Source organism: Rhinolophus sinicus, linkage group LG14 (assembly GCF_036562045.2).
Source record: "Rhinolophus sinicus isolate RSC01 linkage group LG14, ASM3656204v1, whole genome shotgun sequence".
Taxonomy (NCBI): Eukaryota; Metazoa; Chordata; class Mammalia; order Chiroptera; family Rhinolophidae; genus Rhinolophus; species Rhinolophus sinicus.
The window spans coordinates 46,134,716-46,148,790 of NC_133763.1; the positions used below are offsets into that span (position 1 = coordinate 46,134,716).

At 49.0% G+C, this 14,075-nt stretch overlaps 1 protein-coding gene across 1 annotated transcript in view; it reads left to right on the plus strand.

The window, feature by feature from the left end:
• Positions 1-436: 436 nt before the first annotated feature.
• The window catches only part of VANGL1 (VANGL planar cell polarity protein 1), a 49,358-nt gene continuing 35,719 nt past the window's right edge, over positions 437-14,075 (plus strand). The window contains exons 1-2 of the mRNA XM_074318608.1: positions 437-568; positions 9,764-9,967. Coding sequence (XP_074174709.1) covers positions 9,897-9,967 — 71 coding nt within the window. The 5' untranslated portion in view covers positions 437-568; positions 9,764-9,896. The remainder of the gene's footprint in view (positions 569-9,763; positions 9,968-14,075) is intronic.

Consider the following 14,075-nt stretch of genomic DNA (forward strand, 5'->3'; position numbering starts at 1 on the left):
TAGAATGTGTATATATGAGCGTGTGGGGGTGGGGGCGCGGGGTTGGGGGATGAGTCCCTGGGCTGCTCGAACATGTGTTAACAGGCTTGGATTTTGTGCATGATGAGAGAGAGAGAGAGAGAGAGAGAGAGAGAGAGAGAGAGAGAGAGAGGTCTTGAGCTTGAGGGTGCAAGTACGTTGGGGTGCTGAGTGGGGTCAATTCCTGGCCATGTGTGAGTGTGTGTGTGTGTGTGTGTGTGTGTGTGTGTGTGGTGTATGTGTGTGTGTGTCCCGGTGTATGAAATGACCGGGTGGGGAGATGCCTCCCGGGCCCGGGCCCCGCCCCCGCGGCAGGTGGGCCGGGCCCGCGGTGGGGTTGGCCGCGCTCGCTGCTCTTGGCTCGCGGCCGCGCCGGGCTCGCAGGGCTGGGCTCGGGCTGCGGGGCGGCGCCGGGACAGGAAGCGGAAAGCAGCAGTGCAGCGGCGGCGGCGGCGGGGTTCTGCCTCTACAGGAGCCCAGCGCAGGCCGCAGAGCCGGGGCTGCTGCGAGCCGAGACCGCGGCCGCGGAGCCCGCACGGCCGGCGCCGAGGTGAGTCCGGCGAGAGGCCGGGCGCGGCGGCGGGGCGGCGGGCGCGGGGCGCAGATCTTCGGCGGGGAGACGCCCCCAGCGCGGATCCCTCACCCCAGCCCCAGGACTCAGACCAGGGTTCACCGTCCTCCTCCCGCCTCCAGTTCTGCGGAGCGCACCCCGTGTGTGCTTCCCGGGATCCCACTCCTCGCCCATCCCCGCGAGGTGCACCCCTCCTGCTCCTGCCCCTGCCCTGCGCTCCCCGCCGCACCCCACTTCCTCCGGTCCCCACATTCCCTCCCCGCGCCTCGGACGCCCCCTTCTCCCCTAGCTGCAGTTCGGGGTGCGCCCTCGGGTTGTGCGTTCCGGCGGCTGGCAGGGAGTGGCCGAGCTTTCCTGCAGGCACCAGGCGGCTGAATCGGCCGTGCCGGCCGGGGGCCGGGCCGCCCTGCGCTCCGGGGGAGCCGGGCGCGCACTCTGGTTCTCACCCTGCCGCGGGGCTCGACCCCGTAACCGCCAGCGCCCGGGGCCGCAGGGCCCTGGGCCAGAAACCAGCACAGAGCTGGCCTGTGTTCACACCTCGCTTCCAAAATTGAGCCGGCCCTGGAAGCCGGGGGGGCGAGTCCGGTTGTGCATCGCAGAGCGCAACAGGCAGGTAGGAGTTTACTTTCAAAAAACGCCGGGGTGGAGCAGAAAGCGGCCGGCGAGTCTCTGCCCGAGGGGTCCCGGTTGGAGGAAATCTCACCGCGCCGGGGCGGCTTCGTCACGGGCTGGACCTCATTTCCAACGGCAGGCTTTGAACTCCCCCAAGCAACGCGCCCAGAGGAGTGTGAAGCTTTATAAAAATTTAAACGCGTCGGTGGCAGAGGCAGGAGTGGGGCGGAGCCGCGGCCTGGCGGCCGGGAGATGAGCTTGGAGTGAGACTTGGAGCCCAGAAATCTGTTGATCAGTTTTCACGTCTTCAAACCAGGTATCAAGCCGGCACCGCGAAGGTGTTGTGAGCTCTTTTAGCTGCTCGTTAAGAGATGCTAGAGCAGTTTATTATGGTGATTGTGTGAATGGCACGTGCATTTTTGTTAACCCCCCCCCTTTTTTTTCTGGGTCTGTGGTTGGAAATGCATGTATTTTTAGACGCTTATTCCAAAAGCTAGCAGGCTGTGAAGAATCTGGCATTTTCAGGGATGTGTTTATAAATTTTAAAGGGTTGCTGGAAATATTGTAACTGGTGTCACCCATCAGCAATGCTAATTAGCATTCTCCTTCCTGAAGGTGGGTTGTTTGATTACACAGCTCCTAGGCTCTAAGTGAGATGGCAGAAACTGTCTGCATCCAGGGAGATGTAATTAGTCACTTTATGTAACCACTAATTTAGAGTGTTTAGAGTTGAATTTAAATCAGTGTGATATAGTTGGGGCTTTGATTTGTGGGAAGAAACTGTTTTATCCTACGGTTCAAAGAAATAACACTTCTCACCTATCTGTGAGCATTTGGTATTCCCAAACTTTGGTGTCTCTCAGAATAATTAGTGAAACATCTATCGTGAAATTTTCAGTTACCCTGTTGGCACTGTAACTTGGTCGCAACTTAATTTGTAGGTAAAAATGGGAGAAGAATTTTGAGAACGGCATCTTCGTAAGGACTGTTTGCCAGGCAGCACAGTTTTATTGTCTTACAGATTTGAACGACATAAACCATAAAGAGAAATTCCTTACCAAGCAACAGTTCCATGTCACCCTGATCTATTGAAGAATAAACAAGCATTGAGTGACGAAGGGATTGTCCCCTCTGTCTCCCTAACACACACAAACATCCAGTTTGTTACTACCCTAGGCCTCAGCAGTATTTGGGTTGCTGATCACATTGTATTTTAGCAGGTAGTTTCCACCTTTGGGTTGTGAGCTTCGTAGGACCTAGATCTATTAATATTTCAGCGTCCTTTCTTTTCTGCTGGACTCCCCACAATGCTTGGGACCCTGAACCTGTGAGTAGGAGTTGAAACTGCAAAATTCTTTGTGGGTTCTGTGTGGTTTGGGACCATTTACGATTGTTGCCCACCCTCCTTTGTGGAAAGAAATAGTTCTGGTAATTGCTACGTTGCTATACATTTTCCATAGCTAAGAACACAGGTTCTGGAATTAGACTCTCAGAGTTTAAGCCCAGCCCTTACCAGGTATGTGACCTTGGTTTCTTTAACTGTATCATGAAATTAATATTGCATCTTCCTTATAAGGCTTGTTCGGAGGATTAAGTGAGATATTACATGCAAATGACGTAAAACAGTCCCTCACACACAGTAAGCACTTGGTTCACTGTAAGCTGTGAGATTATTGTCACCATACTCTTATCTGTGAAGTGAACTCGCTGTGGTTAGGGGACTGGCTGGGTATGGGCAAATGATTTGGGCCTCATGCTATGCCGTTCTCCAGAAGGCAGACAAGACAGGATTGGGTGGGCTTGGGGCTGGACTATGTATGTATGAGTGACTTTGGTCTCGCCTGAAGCCTGATGAAAAGACACATGCATGTTCTGCTGTCGGTCTCCGTCAGTGTGTCCTTCTGAATCCTGCTTACTGGACAGCAGTCACTGAACCTGCCAACGTGGGATTTACAGAGGAGGTAGTGCCCGTGAAATCTTTTTTTTTTTTTAAGCTTAAATATCTAGCAGGGGGCTAGGGGGTCACTTAAAAGCAAATGTACATCATAGAAGCCCAGGCAAGTGAACCATTCACTGCTTCTCAGAAATCTACACGCAGCTGCTCGGGGTGTTTCAGAGGTTGTGAATGACTGGGGCCAAGAGCACTTATTCTGGGAAGGTGAGCTGAGATCATTAGCAAGACAGGTAAAATGAGGTTGACATTTGTGCTTTCCTTGGGAATAGTGGCCCAGAATCACTCATTTGTAAGAGCTCTGTTGTAATGCAAGACTCATGGGGTTTGTCATAAATGCCACATGTCCTCTCTGATCCCCACATCAGTGACCTGGATGGTGTTTTATGATTTATAGACCAACAAGTTCAGCAAAATGTTTTGCAGACCTTGCCATCGTTCTCCCCATCCTCCCTTCCAACCCCGAGGTCCTTCCAACCCCGAGGTAAACCCAGTAAAACACATACGGTTTTCTCTGATCTCTGTGATGCTCATTTCCAACCTGGAAACAGTAAAAGGAGGCCTGCAAGGAACAGAATGGAAATCATTAAATTACTTAGCTACAGTTAATGGTATTCATTAAAGGTAGACTAGCATCAACCAAAAAAAACTGTACGCAAGTTCAATGAAAATGGTATGTAAGTCATATACCATATAAAGGTATTCTTCCTAACTGAAGGAATGTTACTTTACTGCACAATAATATTGCCCAATAGTTGTGAGTCTGTATCATGTTCTAAATTATTACGAATTGTTTCACTTGATAGCCACCATGGACTAAAATATAATTCTGTTGTTATAGTTAGGGAATCAGGCACAGAAAGTTTAAGTAACTTGATCTGAGGTCACACAGCTGAGAAGTACCAGAGCCAGGATTTGAACAGTGACAGTCTCACTCCAGATCTTGCGCTCATTGCTTCTCTTCCGTGGAAGAAACATTGACCCTCAACAAAATTATTTAAATTGTCATTTTCCCCTTGAGTGCCATATAATTAAACATGGGTATCTTGAGAAACATGTTAGCTTCAAAACATAACAAAAGTAATAATTAATGGCGTCAACCCTTTAGAATTACACATGATAAAAAATCAAATATTCCAAGTAATGTACACGGTATATAGAAACACATTTGCACCAGAAACTTCTTTCCCTTAGAAGTACATCCACTGCCGAAGGAGAGGAATGGCTCTTTAAAGTGTGTCTGTGTCTGCACCCCTTGCAAGGTAACTTTCTACCCTCCTTACTAGAGGTTCCTTAACTACTTAATAGCTCTAGGCAGAGCTATTGATGTTTTTATAATTTCCTTTTCGTAAAGGTTAGCTTATGTTTACCACTGTCATTACCGTAATACATTACTTCCCTCATATGATTTTCCGAACACTGTTCTTTTAAAGTCGTAAGGTGTACTTTGTGAGTGAACATGATTGTAGGGGAAGAGTCGCGGCCACTAATCTTTGCTTTTAATAAAGGGGAGTGAAGAAGGTTCTCTGTGACATTTTTGCCTGGGAATTCCAGCACTGAAGATGCTACCCGGCAAAAGTGTCCCGTGTACCTGTCTCAGCACTGCTCTCCTGTCCTTCATGAGATGTGATGTGATGAGCTGCAGCCCTGTCCTGGTGTTAGCCTGTGGCTTCTGAGGGATAAACCCAAGAGGGTGGGGGAGGCAGCTAGTCCATGTGTTCTTGGACAGCAGCCGAACGAGTCGGCCGCCTGTTTTTACAGAGTGTGCCTGAAACATACATATGCCTCCCCGTGAGACTGATGTGTGAGCAGCAGCTCAGCTCCACCCCTGGTGCTTCTGACATTGCTGCTGGATCCAGTCTCTGCACCTTAACTGGAGATGTGAACTAGATGGCCTCTCAGGCCTCTTCCACAGTGGACCTGTGGCCTCCGCGTCTTGAGGCAGGGCACAAAAACCCTTTATTCAGCATTCATTTATGGAGTGCCTGTTAGGTTCTAGGAGCTGGAGAGACAGACAGTAATGAAAATGGTCCCTGCCCTCACGGCACTTACTGTCTATATGGGAGCCAGACTTGAAGTAATCATACAAATGTATAATTGGAAATTGTGACAGAAAGGAAAAGAGCAGGGTGCTATACAAGGGCCTAACTTAGACTGGAGGGTCAGGAACGGCCTCTTGGAAGAAGCAATATTCATGTTGAGAAGGATGAGTAGGAACCGGGCAAAGCTGGGCGTGTGAAGAGTGAGAATAGCAGATACACCAGGCTCTGCCATGGTTTCTTAGAGGACCTGGAGCGGGAGGGGGAGAATGGAACTGGAGAGGTGGGCAGGGCCTTGCAGACCAAATGAAAGATTTTGTGTGTTATTCAAAGTGCAGTGGGACGCCAGGAAAGGGAGAGCTTGAAGCAGGGAGTGATATCCACATTGTAACCTGAAAGATCACCCTGGCTGCTGTCCTGCTGCACCCAAGTAATGTGGGTCACCCCAGGGGTCAGTGTGATAGAGAGACAGCTCCAGATTCCGAGATCCATACCTACACCTTTACGTGACTCCATCCCATTCAGGCCAGTGCAGCCGCCTGTTTATGACCCTGGGAATCTGGTTCCTTTTCATTACTTTATTATCTTCCTGATAAGGCATCCCTCTGACCTTATCTGAGTTCTGCTAATTTCTTATGCATACAAGGGAACTAGTATCTTGTCAATATAGCCTTGCAGCGATAAGCTTCAGGATGTGTTTTCCTCTTAACTACGGGATCTCCCCTTATCCACAGTTTCGCTTTTTGGGAAACTTTTCTGTTTCAGTTACCCAGAGGCAACCACTGTCCGAAAATATTAAATGGGAAATTCCAGAAATAAACAATTCATCAGGTTTAAATCGCACCCGTTCTGAGTAGTGTGACGAAATTGCACGCTGTCCCACTGCATCCCGCCTGGGAAACGAATCACCCCTTTGTCCAGCACGCACCCGTTAGTCACTTAGCAGTTGTGTTGGTTATCAGATCGACTATCTAGGTATTGCAGTGCTTGTGTTCAAGTAACCCTTGTATTACTCAATAATGTCTCGTTTACCACATCTCATCTCATCACGTAGGCGTTTTAACATCTTATATCATCGCAAGAAATAGAAGTGTGAGTGCAATACAATAAGATTTTGAGAGAGAGAGAGAGAGCCCACATTTGCATACGTCTGATTTCAGTATAATTGTTCTACTTTATTATGAATATGAGTTATTATTATTGGTAATCTCTGACTGTGCCTTATTTATAAATCAAACTTTATCGTAGGTATGTATGTCTAGGAAAAAAATCATGTATATAGGGTTCAGTACTATCCATGGTTTCAGGCATCCACTGGGGGTCTTGGAATGTGTCCTGCAGATAAGGGAGACTACTGGCTTTTAAAATGAGTTCACACCGGATTGTTCTCCGTTTGCCTCCTGTTGCTTCTTCTTAATTCCCACTCAGACCTCGGACAAGAGTTGATAGGAACAGGACAACGTAGAAGAAGGGGCAGATTGGATCCAAGGAGGACACCTGCAGGCTTTGTAATCCTGTAGCCCTGTGTCCATGCAGCCTGGAGGAAGCAGGTGGCTGAGAACTGGGAGAGTGAAGGGAGGAAATTGGGAAGACAGGGAAGCGTAGCTGAGAGCAGTTGTGGGGGTGCTGATAACCCCAGGTGGAGAAGAGGCCTCTGAGTGGGAAATGCTCACTCGAGCGTTATCCTTTTAGTAAGTATTTTGTGGGTGCCTCTTAGGTTCACAGTATCCCGGGGGTAGGTAAACAGTAGCTCCTGTCTCCAAGGAGCTCATGTTAGAGTAAATCCATGGATGGATGGAGAAGAAACAGGTGAGTGTTGAGTGTTAAGGGGTAACCGGATGGGGAGAGGGGAGGGTGCGCTGGGGGCGGAGTAGCTGGGGCAGCACCATCAAATTGCAGAGTGACTGGCAGCGGAGAAGCCCTGTGAGGGCAGGCCGTGTGCGTGCCCCTGCTGTACCCCTAGCATTGCTTAGCGGCGTCTCTAGCTGCTTACTCAGCATGGCAGTGGATGAATGAATAAATGGGATGAAGAAAAAGGTCTAGGGGAGGGAGGGTAAGGAGGTGACCTTAGGATTGAGCTCTTGGCCATCACTGGCCAACTCAGAGCTGTTTCAGTGGAAAGGATGGAGAATTCAGACTACAATCGAGAGGGGGAGCAGGAGAGTATACTGACCACCCCTTTGATAAGTATAGGCGGGAATTATGGGAGAGAAACTGGACAAGGGCAGCTGGTAGAGGTAGGTAAAACCTTTCCCCAAAGGGCACTTGGGAACCCAGGATTTCCTTTGAGGGACATGCCTTGAGTTGCCTTAATGAATGACCAGCATTTTTAATGAGGATGAAGAATGATGTCGCCTGGCAGAGGGGAGAGGGGAATGAAATGAAACTTGGGTTACCGGGTGCCAGAGGCTTTACACGGGGAGTCTGGTTTAGTGCTCACAGCCACCCTAGGAAGAGATGATATTAAATGGCCTCATTTTACAGGGGGAGAAACAGAAGCTCAGAGAGGTAAGCATCTGCTCCACCCTGTCACAGCCAGAAAGCATGAATAGGCTGAGCCCAGGTCTGTGGGGCCTGGGCCGCCGGCCTCTGACACACCCCAGCAACATTTAACCAGAATTAGCTAGAAGCTGGGCTGGAAAGGGCAATCAGGGATTTGGCGGTGGAAGGCAGAAGAAAGTATAGGAGTTGTGAAATAGGCCACCTTATTTCCATTTAAAAGAGGAGGAGCCACCTGACGCTTCCAGGGGAACCTGTCCTGTTCAGGTAACAGCTAGGTAGCAAGTGATGGGCTGAGATGCCCGCCCAGTGCCCTCTGACTGCAGGTGAGCCACAGGTGGGAAGGCAGGACAGGCACTCTGCCCTGCTCCTTTCTGAGAGCTTTCCTCTTCCTAAGGAAGACGAGGAGGACACCACAGCTTTCATTTACCCAGCGTGCCTGGAGCCAGGGCTGAGCGTCCACTTTTGTAGCTTATTTCTTTCCCAGCAGCCGTGTTAGACACATCTTACAGATGTGGATTCAGAGAGGTTTAATCGACTGAGGTCACACAGCTAATAAGCTGGTAAAATGGGGGCTGGAACTCAGCTCCAGATACTGTATCTACTTGCATCTTTAGATCCCACCCGGTGAGGACGGTGGCTGGTCCTTTTACCCCCCCATTTGACAAATGAAGCTACGAGGCTTATCCCAGGCTGTACTAGACAGGGAAGAGCTCTGGCTAGAGCCCAGGTCTCCCTCTGCTCCCCTTGGGCCTTTGATGGCAGGGAGAAAGGAAAGGGTGAGTCACAACATCCAGGACCAGGGAGGCTAGCTCTGGGCCACAGACCGCGGAGGCGAATGCACCTCGTGTCCAGGCAGAAGGAATGGCGAGGTGGAAAAACCTGAAGCAGTATTGGAGGCAATGCCCTGTGTCGTGTGCTGGTTCTCAGGCGATTCCCTCCGACTTGCAGGGGGTCGCTGGGGTCAGGGACCATGGCCTCCTCCCAGGAGAGGCCAGGGCATGGCATGTGCAAGGCCTTTATTTTTTCTTCACAAGTATCTCGCTGGCTCTGTTTGCAGTTTCAGCGTCCAAGGGCTCTGGAAGGACGGACCCTGTCGGGCAGAGGCCGGGTCTGGAGTGAGGGGTGCAGGATGAGACATGACGTGTACATCTCCGCTTTCTAGAAGTAAAAATTCAGTGTGTGGGGCTCAGGAATGCACTTGGAAATGTTTCCAATTTATTTTTATTGCCAAACAGTATCTAATGAAAATACGGGAAAAGACCCAGAAGCCTGCAACTTATAAATCACCTGCTTACTTTTTCTGATGTTGTCTCCTAATCCTTGTCCTGACATAAGTGGTTTTATATGGTTGTAACTGTAATGGAGGCACAGTGTGTCTCTACAGCCCTGTAGCCTGCATTTTACATTTACCATTCTCTCATAAAAAGTTCCATTCTTCGTCATTATCATTTTAAACAGCCACATGATATTTCTTTGGGTGGATAAACCGTGTTTTCCTTACCTAGTCCTCCATTCGGAGGGCATTTAGATCATGTCTAGCTTTCACTCTTATAAACAATGCTGTCAGAATTGTGTCTTTAAAAAAAAAAGAAAGCAGTGCCCTAAGATAAAGTCTCAGGACTTCAGGTTCTTGGATTAAAGAGACTGAGAACGTTGTTTTTCATTATTTTTCAATTGGCCTTCGGAAACTGTGAGCAAATCCTGAAAAGCTGCTTCCCTGGGAATTGTTTTTGTAACCGGAGGACTGACAGTGGGGGCTGGGCATTGTGTCTAGGGGCTGAGGGAAGCCACTTCCTCCAGCCTGAATCCAGGGGGGGCGAGGCTGTGTCCCGGAAATGGCCAAGGGCCAGGTCTCACACCCTCTGGTTCTCCTGCTGCTGTGATAGGGGTTTGGCTTGCCTGGCACCTACCGGTCCCTCTCACAGATACCTGGGGAAGCTTGTCGCTGCATGAGTGGAGCGTTTAGCATTCAGGTAGAGGAGGTGGCTGCTGTCAGGTACCTCCCAGCCCCTTTCGGTTGCCTTTGAAGGTTGATTTGTTTGTTTGTTTGTTTTTTCCCCCTTTACCCAGAATCTGTTCCTGTTGAGGAGTGGCTCCTTGATGTCCAGACCCTTTGAGGTTGTAGGAATCCAGTAGGTGACATTCTCTACCTCTAAGGAGACACACTACCTGCTCCTTCATCGAGTGCAAGGTCTCCATTGCTATGGATACCGAGTCCACATATTCTGGATATTCTTACTATTCAAGTCACTCGAAAAAATCTCACAGACAAGGGTACGTACGCTGTGGATCGTTCCACTTTTCCTTTTGGAGAAACATGCACGGCAGGCGGGAGTGGGGGGTGTTCTTGACTCTCTTTTCAAATAGTGATGTGGGTCGCAAGGCTGTTGATGGAGGTTTAGTCCGAGGTACGCCTGAGAAGCTGGGTGCGGAGAACGTGTGACATGCGTTGGGCTTCACTACACCACCAATGTACATTTTACAGCTGCCATTAGAGTTGACGACCTTAATGTCTCACGATTGATTTTAAATTAAAGTTTCTCCCTGCAGTGGAAATGTTTTTCATTGCCAAGGACTTCTCATAGATAGATGGCGGCTCTCCCAAAGCTTTACCAAGAATGTCAATGAAAAAAATGTTTTCAGTGTTCCTGTGTTGCTTTTCTCTCAAAGCTGCTGACTCACTGTCCATTTCGCACTTGCCACATACACTGAAGTGGTGGGGTTGGCCTGGTACCTTAGTTGTCTCGGACTAGCCTTCCCATTGAACAAGCCTGGGTTTTAAAAACGCTGTCCTGGGTGCTGGGGGCCTCTACAAATGAACAGGTGCTCACTGGTCATCATACGGCTGCTCTATTGCACACCTGCAGGATGTCTGGTGAGTAAAGGAACAAGGGATGAATGAATAAAAGGGGGCATGTACTGGTTAAGAATGCAGTTGGTAAAATTGCAATGCTGCTACCACTTAGACTCCTCATCTGTGAAATGGGTATAACCATACCCTCCTCTGGGACTGTTGAGAGGATTGAAGGAGATTATGCATGTAAAGCATTTAACACAACACGTAGTAGGAGGTCACTAACCAGTGGCTGTATTAATGCTATTGGCATTTCAGCACCACATTCGAAGGCCCCAACTGGCCACAGCCCGAAGGCCTACGTGTGGTCACAGCCCTGCGTGGGCTGGGAAGGGTGACTGTAGTGGAGTCTCCCTGACTGAACAGTTCCTCATAGAAGCAGCTGAAAGCAGAGCGTCATGTTTTATAAAACAGCAGTAACTGACTTATTTATTTGCAAGCCCATATGGAGGTACACACGGCAGAAAGCGATCTGGAAGGATATTCTCCCAGCTGCCAGGAGTGGTCATCCACAGGGAAGGGACTGGACACGAGACGGTGACTGATAGGAACGTTCGTTTCTACTTTATCGCTCTGGACTTGTTCAGTCTTTTACAAGTGTGTGTTTTGCAATTAATGTCAATGGAATCAAAGAGTATAAAAAGAAACCTTGCAAAGATTAGTTAGTGACATGAGAACCTGTTCCTGAGGCCATGTTATAACAAACAAGACTCAAAAGGTTGTGCATTATAATAGATATATATTCTTGTGATAAGATGAGTGTTAACATATTGACCATGTCTGCCTCTGAGCATAGGATTATTAGGGTTATGGGTGGGTTGCTTTTTTTTAAAAAAAACTTTCATTATTTTCATGTATTGCTATTATAATCATAAAAATTGGGGGGAAAGATATAAATGAGCCTGTGCTGGAGGCCGGGTAACGCTTTCTCATCAGCATGGGGAACAGAAAGAAGTGTGCCAAGAGTCACACACCTGAGTCCAGATCCTGAGAAAGTCACACACCCTCTGGTGATAAAAACGTCGTCACAAACTTCAACCAGTGGCTAACCATATCAGATCAGTTATACAAGACCAGAAACAGCTTTTTAAAAATATCAACTCTTTGGACCTAACTGGAAAAAAGCAACTGCTGGTCAAGCTTCCCTTTTCCACACTGCAATGGCAGACGTCAGAAGTTGGGGTTCTCTTGGTGTTTGGAGATGAATAAAGGAGGGTGCCTTGCAGAAGTCTGAGTAGGAGCCATCTCTCGCCTCCTTTATCTATATATGTGTCCTGGCTGTCATGCTTCGGGACCCATGCTATGCCTTGCTGTTTCCTCAGGCCTCTTGGGGGCCTGAGAAATTGATGCAGGAGTGCCGTGCCCTTGTGGCAACATTAAGAGACTATAACTTTCAATTAAAACAGCATGCAGAACTCTTAGTGCCTTTCAGGACCCATGTGGAAAGTCCTTGGTGAGTGATAATACAAGCTGAGACTTTTAATAAATTAATCAAGGAAGGTTACGGAATGCCTACTCAGGAAAGCTCTGGGTGAAGGGATGGCCATGAAAGATTTATAGGCGAGCTCCGTGGTTCTTTAGAAAAAAGCAGCCACCCCTATGTGGTGAATTCTCTGACAGAGGGCCCGGTGGGGTGAGGGGAGCAAAGGTTGTAATCCTTAGAAGCGTGTGGCAGGGAGTACTTTGCTGGGGCATAAACAATAAGAAGCAATAATGCTCCTGGAAAGTAATACTCCCTGCCAAAGCTATTGTGAAGGCCAGTCTGCTCAGGGATTTGTCGGGAATTTGAATGGAATAGTCGGAAAGGTGAGGGACCTCGCTTCTTGGTAATTTCAGTAGAATTCAAACCCAGGGAGGAATAACGAAGTGCACCCAACTCGATCTGCCTGATGACACCGTGATCACTCTTGGAGAACTGGCTGGGTTCCAAACAGATGACAGGTGACTGTTTTCTAACAAAGAGCTGATTAGTCTGGTTTTGTGAGATCTGCCATCTCCAGAGAGTGTCCAGTTAACTTGCTGGGAAAATGGTATAGGCTTCAGCCGACCTAGTGTCACCTTTGGGGTTAGAGCACCAGTTGTCGGAGTTACATACAGCAGCTGCCAGCCGTGTTCACGACCACTGGGAGAGTACCTGCACGGACCCTCAGCCAGTAGCCCCCATCCTCACAGCAGAACGGTGGGAGGTGGTACCCCCATTCAACAGGTGGTAATGCTGAGCCTCAGAGGAAATGTTATTTGCCTGCAGGTACAGGGCTGGTAGGTATGCTCGGCAGGTTTCAAGCCCGACTTGCGGGCGCTTTGGAAGCCCATGGTCTCCTCTGGGCTGTGCTGGGTGCTGGATGGAGAACAGCAGGAGTGACTGGTAGGGGGCAAAAAAGAGAAATGAAGGATAACTCAGGTGACTAATATGCTACAATGCATTGTCTGAAAGAGGGCTGCCCGAGTGGGTGAGGAATTGGTGCTTTTTTAAAAAAAAATTTTATTAGTTTCAGGTGTACAGAACAATGTACTAGTTAGACATTTATCGTTTATATCCCTCACAAGATTTGCCACGGGGATACGAAAGTCAATTTGGGGAATGTAATCAATACTGTTGTAAAGATTTTGTAGGGAATCCAATGAAGGAATTGGTGCTTTTGTTCCCAGGCTGCCCCACAGTCGGTTTGCAGTAGCCCAACCCTCACACCGGACTCAGTGCGAGAGGAAGCAGCCTGCCAGGCCCGGGCAATCAGTCTGCAGAGAGAAAGGGCAGGTAGTGGGCGGTGGTAGAGAAGGAAAGGGAGGAGTAACCGGTGGGGCCAGCTTTCCCCAAATAGAAATAGCAAACAACAGAAACAGAGCTAAAGAATCTTCCCAGGAAATGCCAAGTGTACAGACTGTATGTGGGAATGGTGTGGGAATTGATGGGGATTCTGGCTTTGGCGAGAGGGAATTTACAGCAGCCCCCAAGGGCTCAGCTCTAGAATCGCCTCAGTGGATGTGTTTATACACACTTGCAGGTACAGGCACGTGCCAGGCCGCTGGCATGCCGTTGCCTGCTCTGCCCACCCCTCTTGCATGCACATACACGCTCACAAAACACTTATCTTTACTCCTACGGGCAGGTGTTGTGTGGAGACAAACTCAGAGATAAAGACACGAGGATTCCTGCAGCTGACACAGCTGCCCAGCAAGGCACACAGGTGACCCATTCCTCTTAGGCCGAGTTGGAAAGACACCCAGCTGTGCATGTGTTTGTAACACCCTTTCAGTGGTTTGGTCGTATTCCCCAGTCTCCTCTTTCCGTCCTCTTGGACACTGGTGGTCATCACCACTGGGGAGCCCTCTCCCAGAGAGCACTTAGCACTTTCTTAGTCCTGTGGGGATGAACATTGGGGGACCTGTGGCAGTGAGGCGGCCATACCGTGGCTCATTGCTCAGCAAAGCAAGGTACTCACTGGCAGGATGGTTGGTGGACTTTTCTAGTGAGGCCTGGCACAGAGACCTCCCTGGGACAGTAATTTAGGACCAGTGCTCTTTATAAAA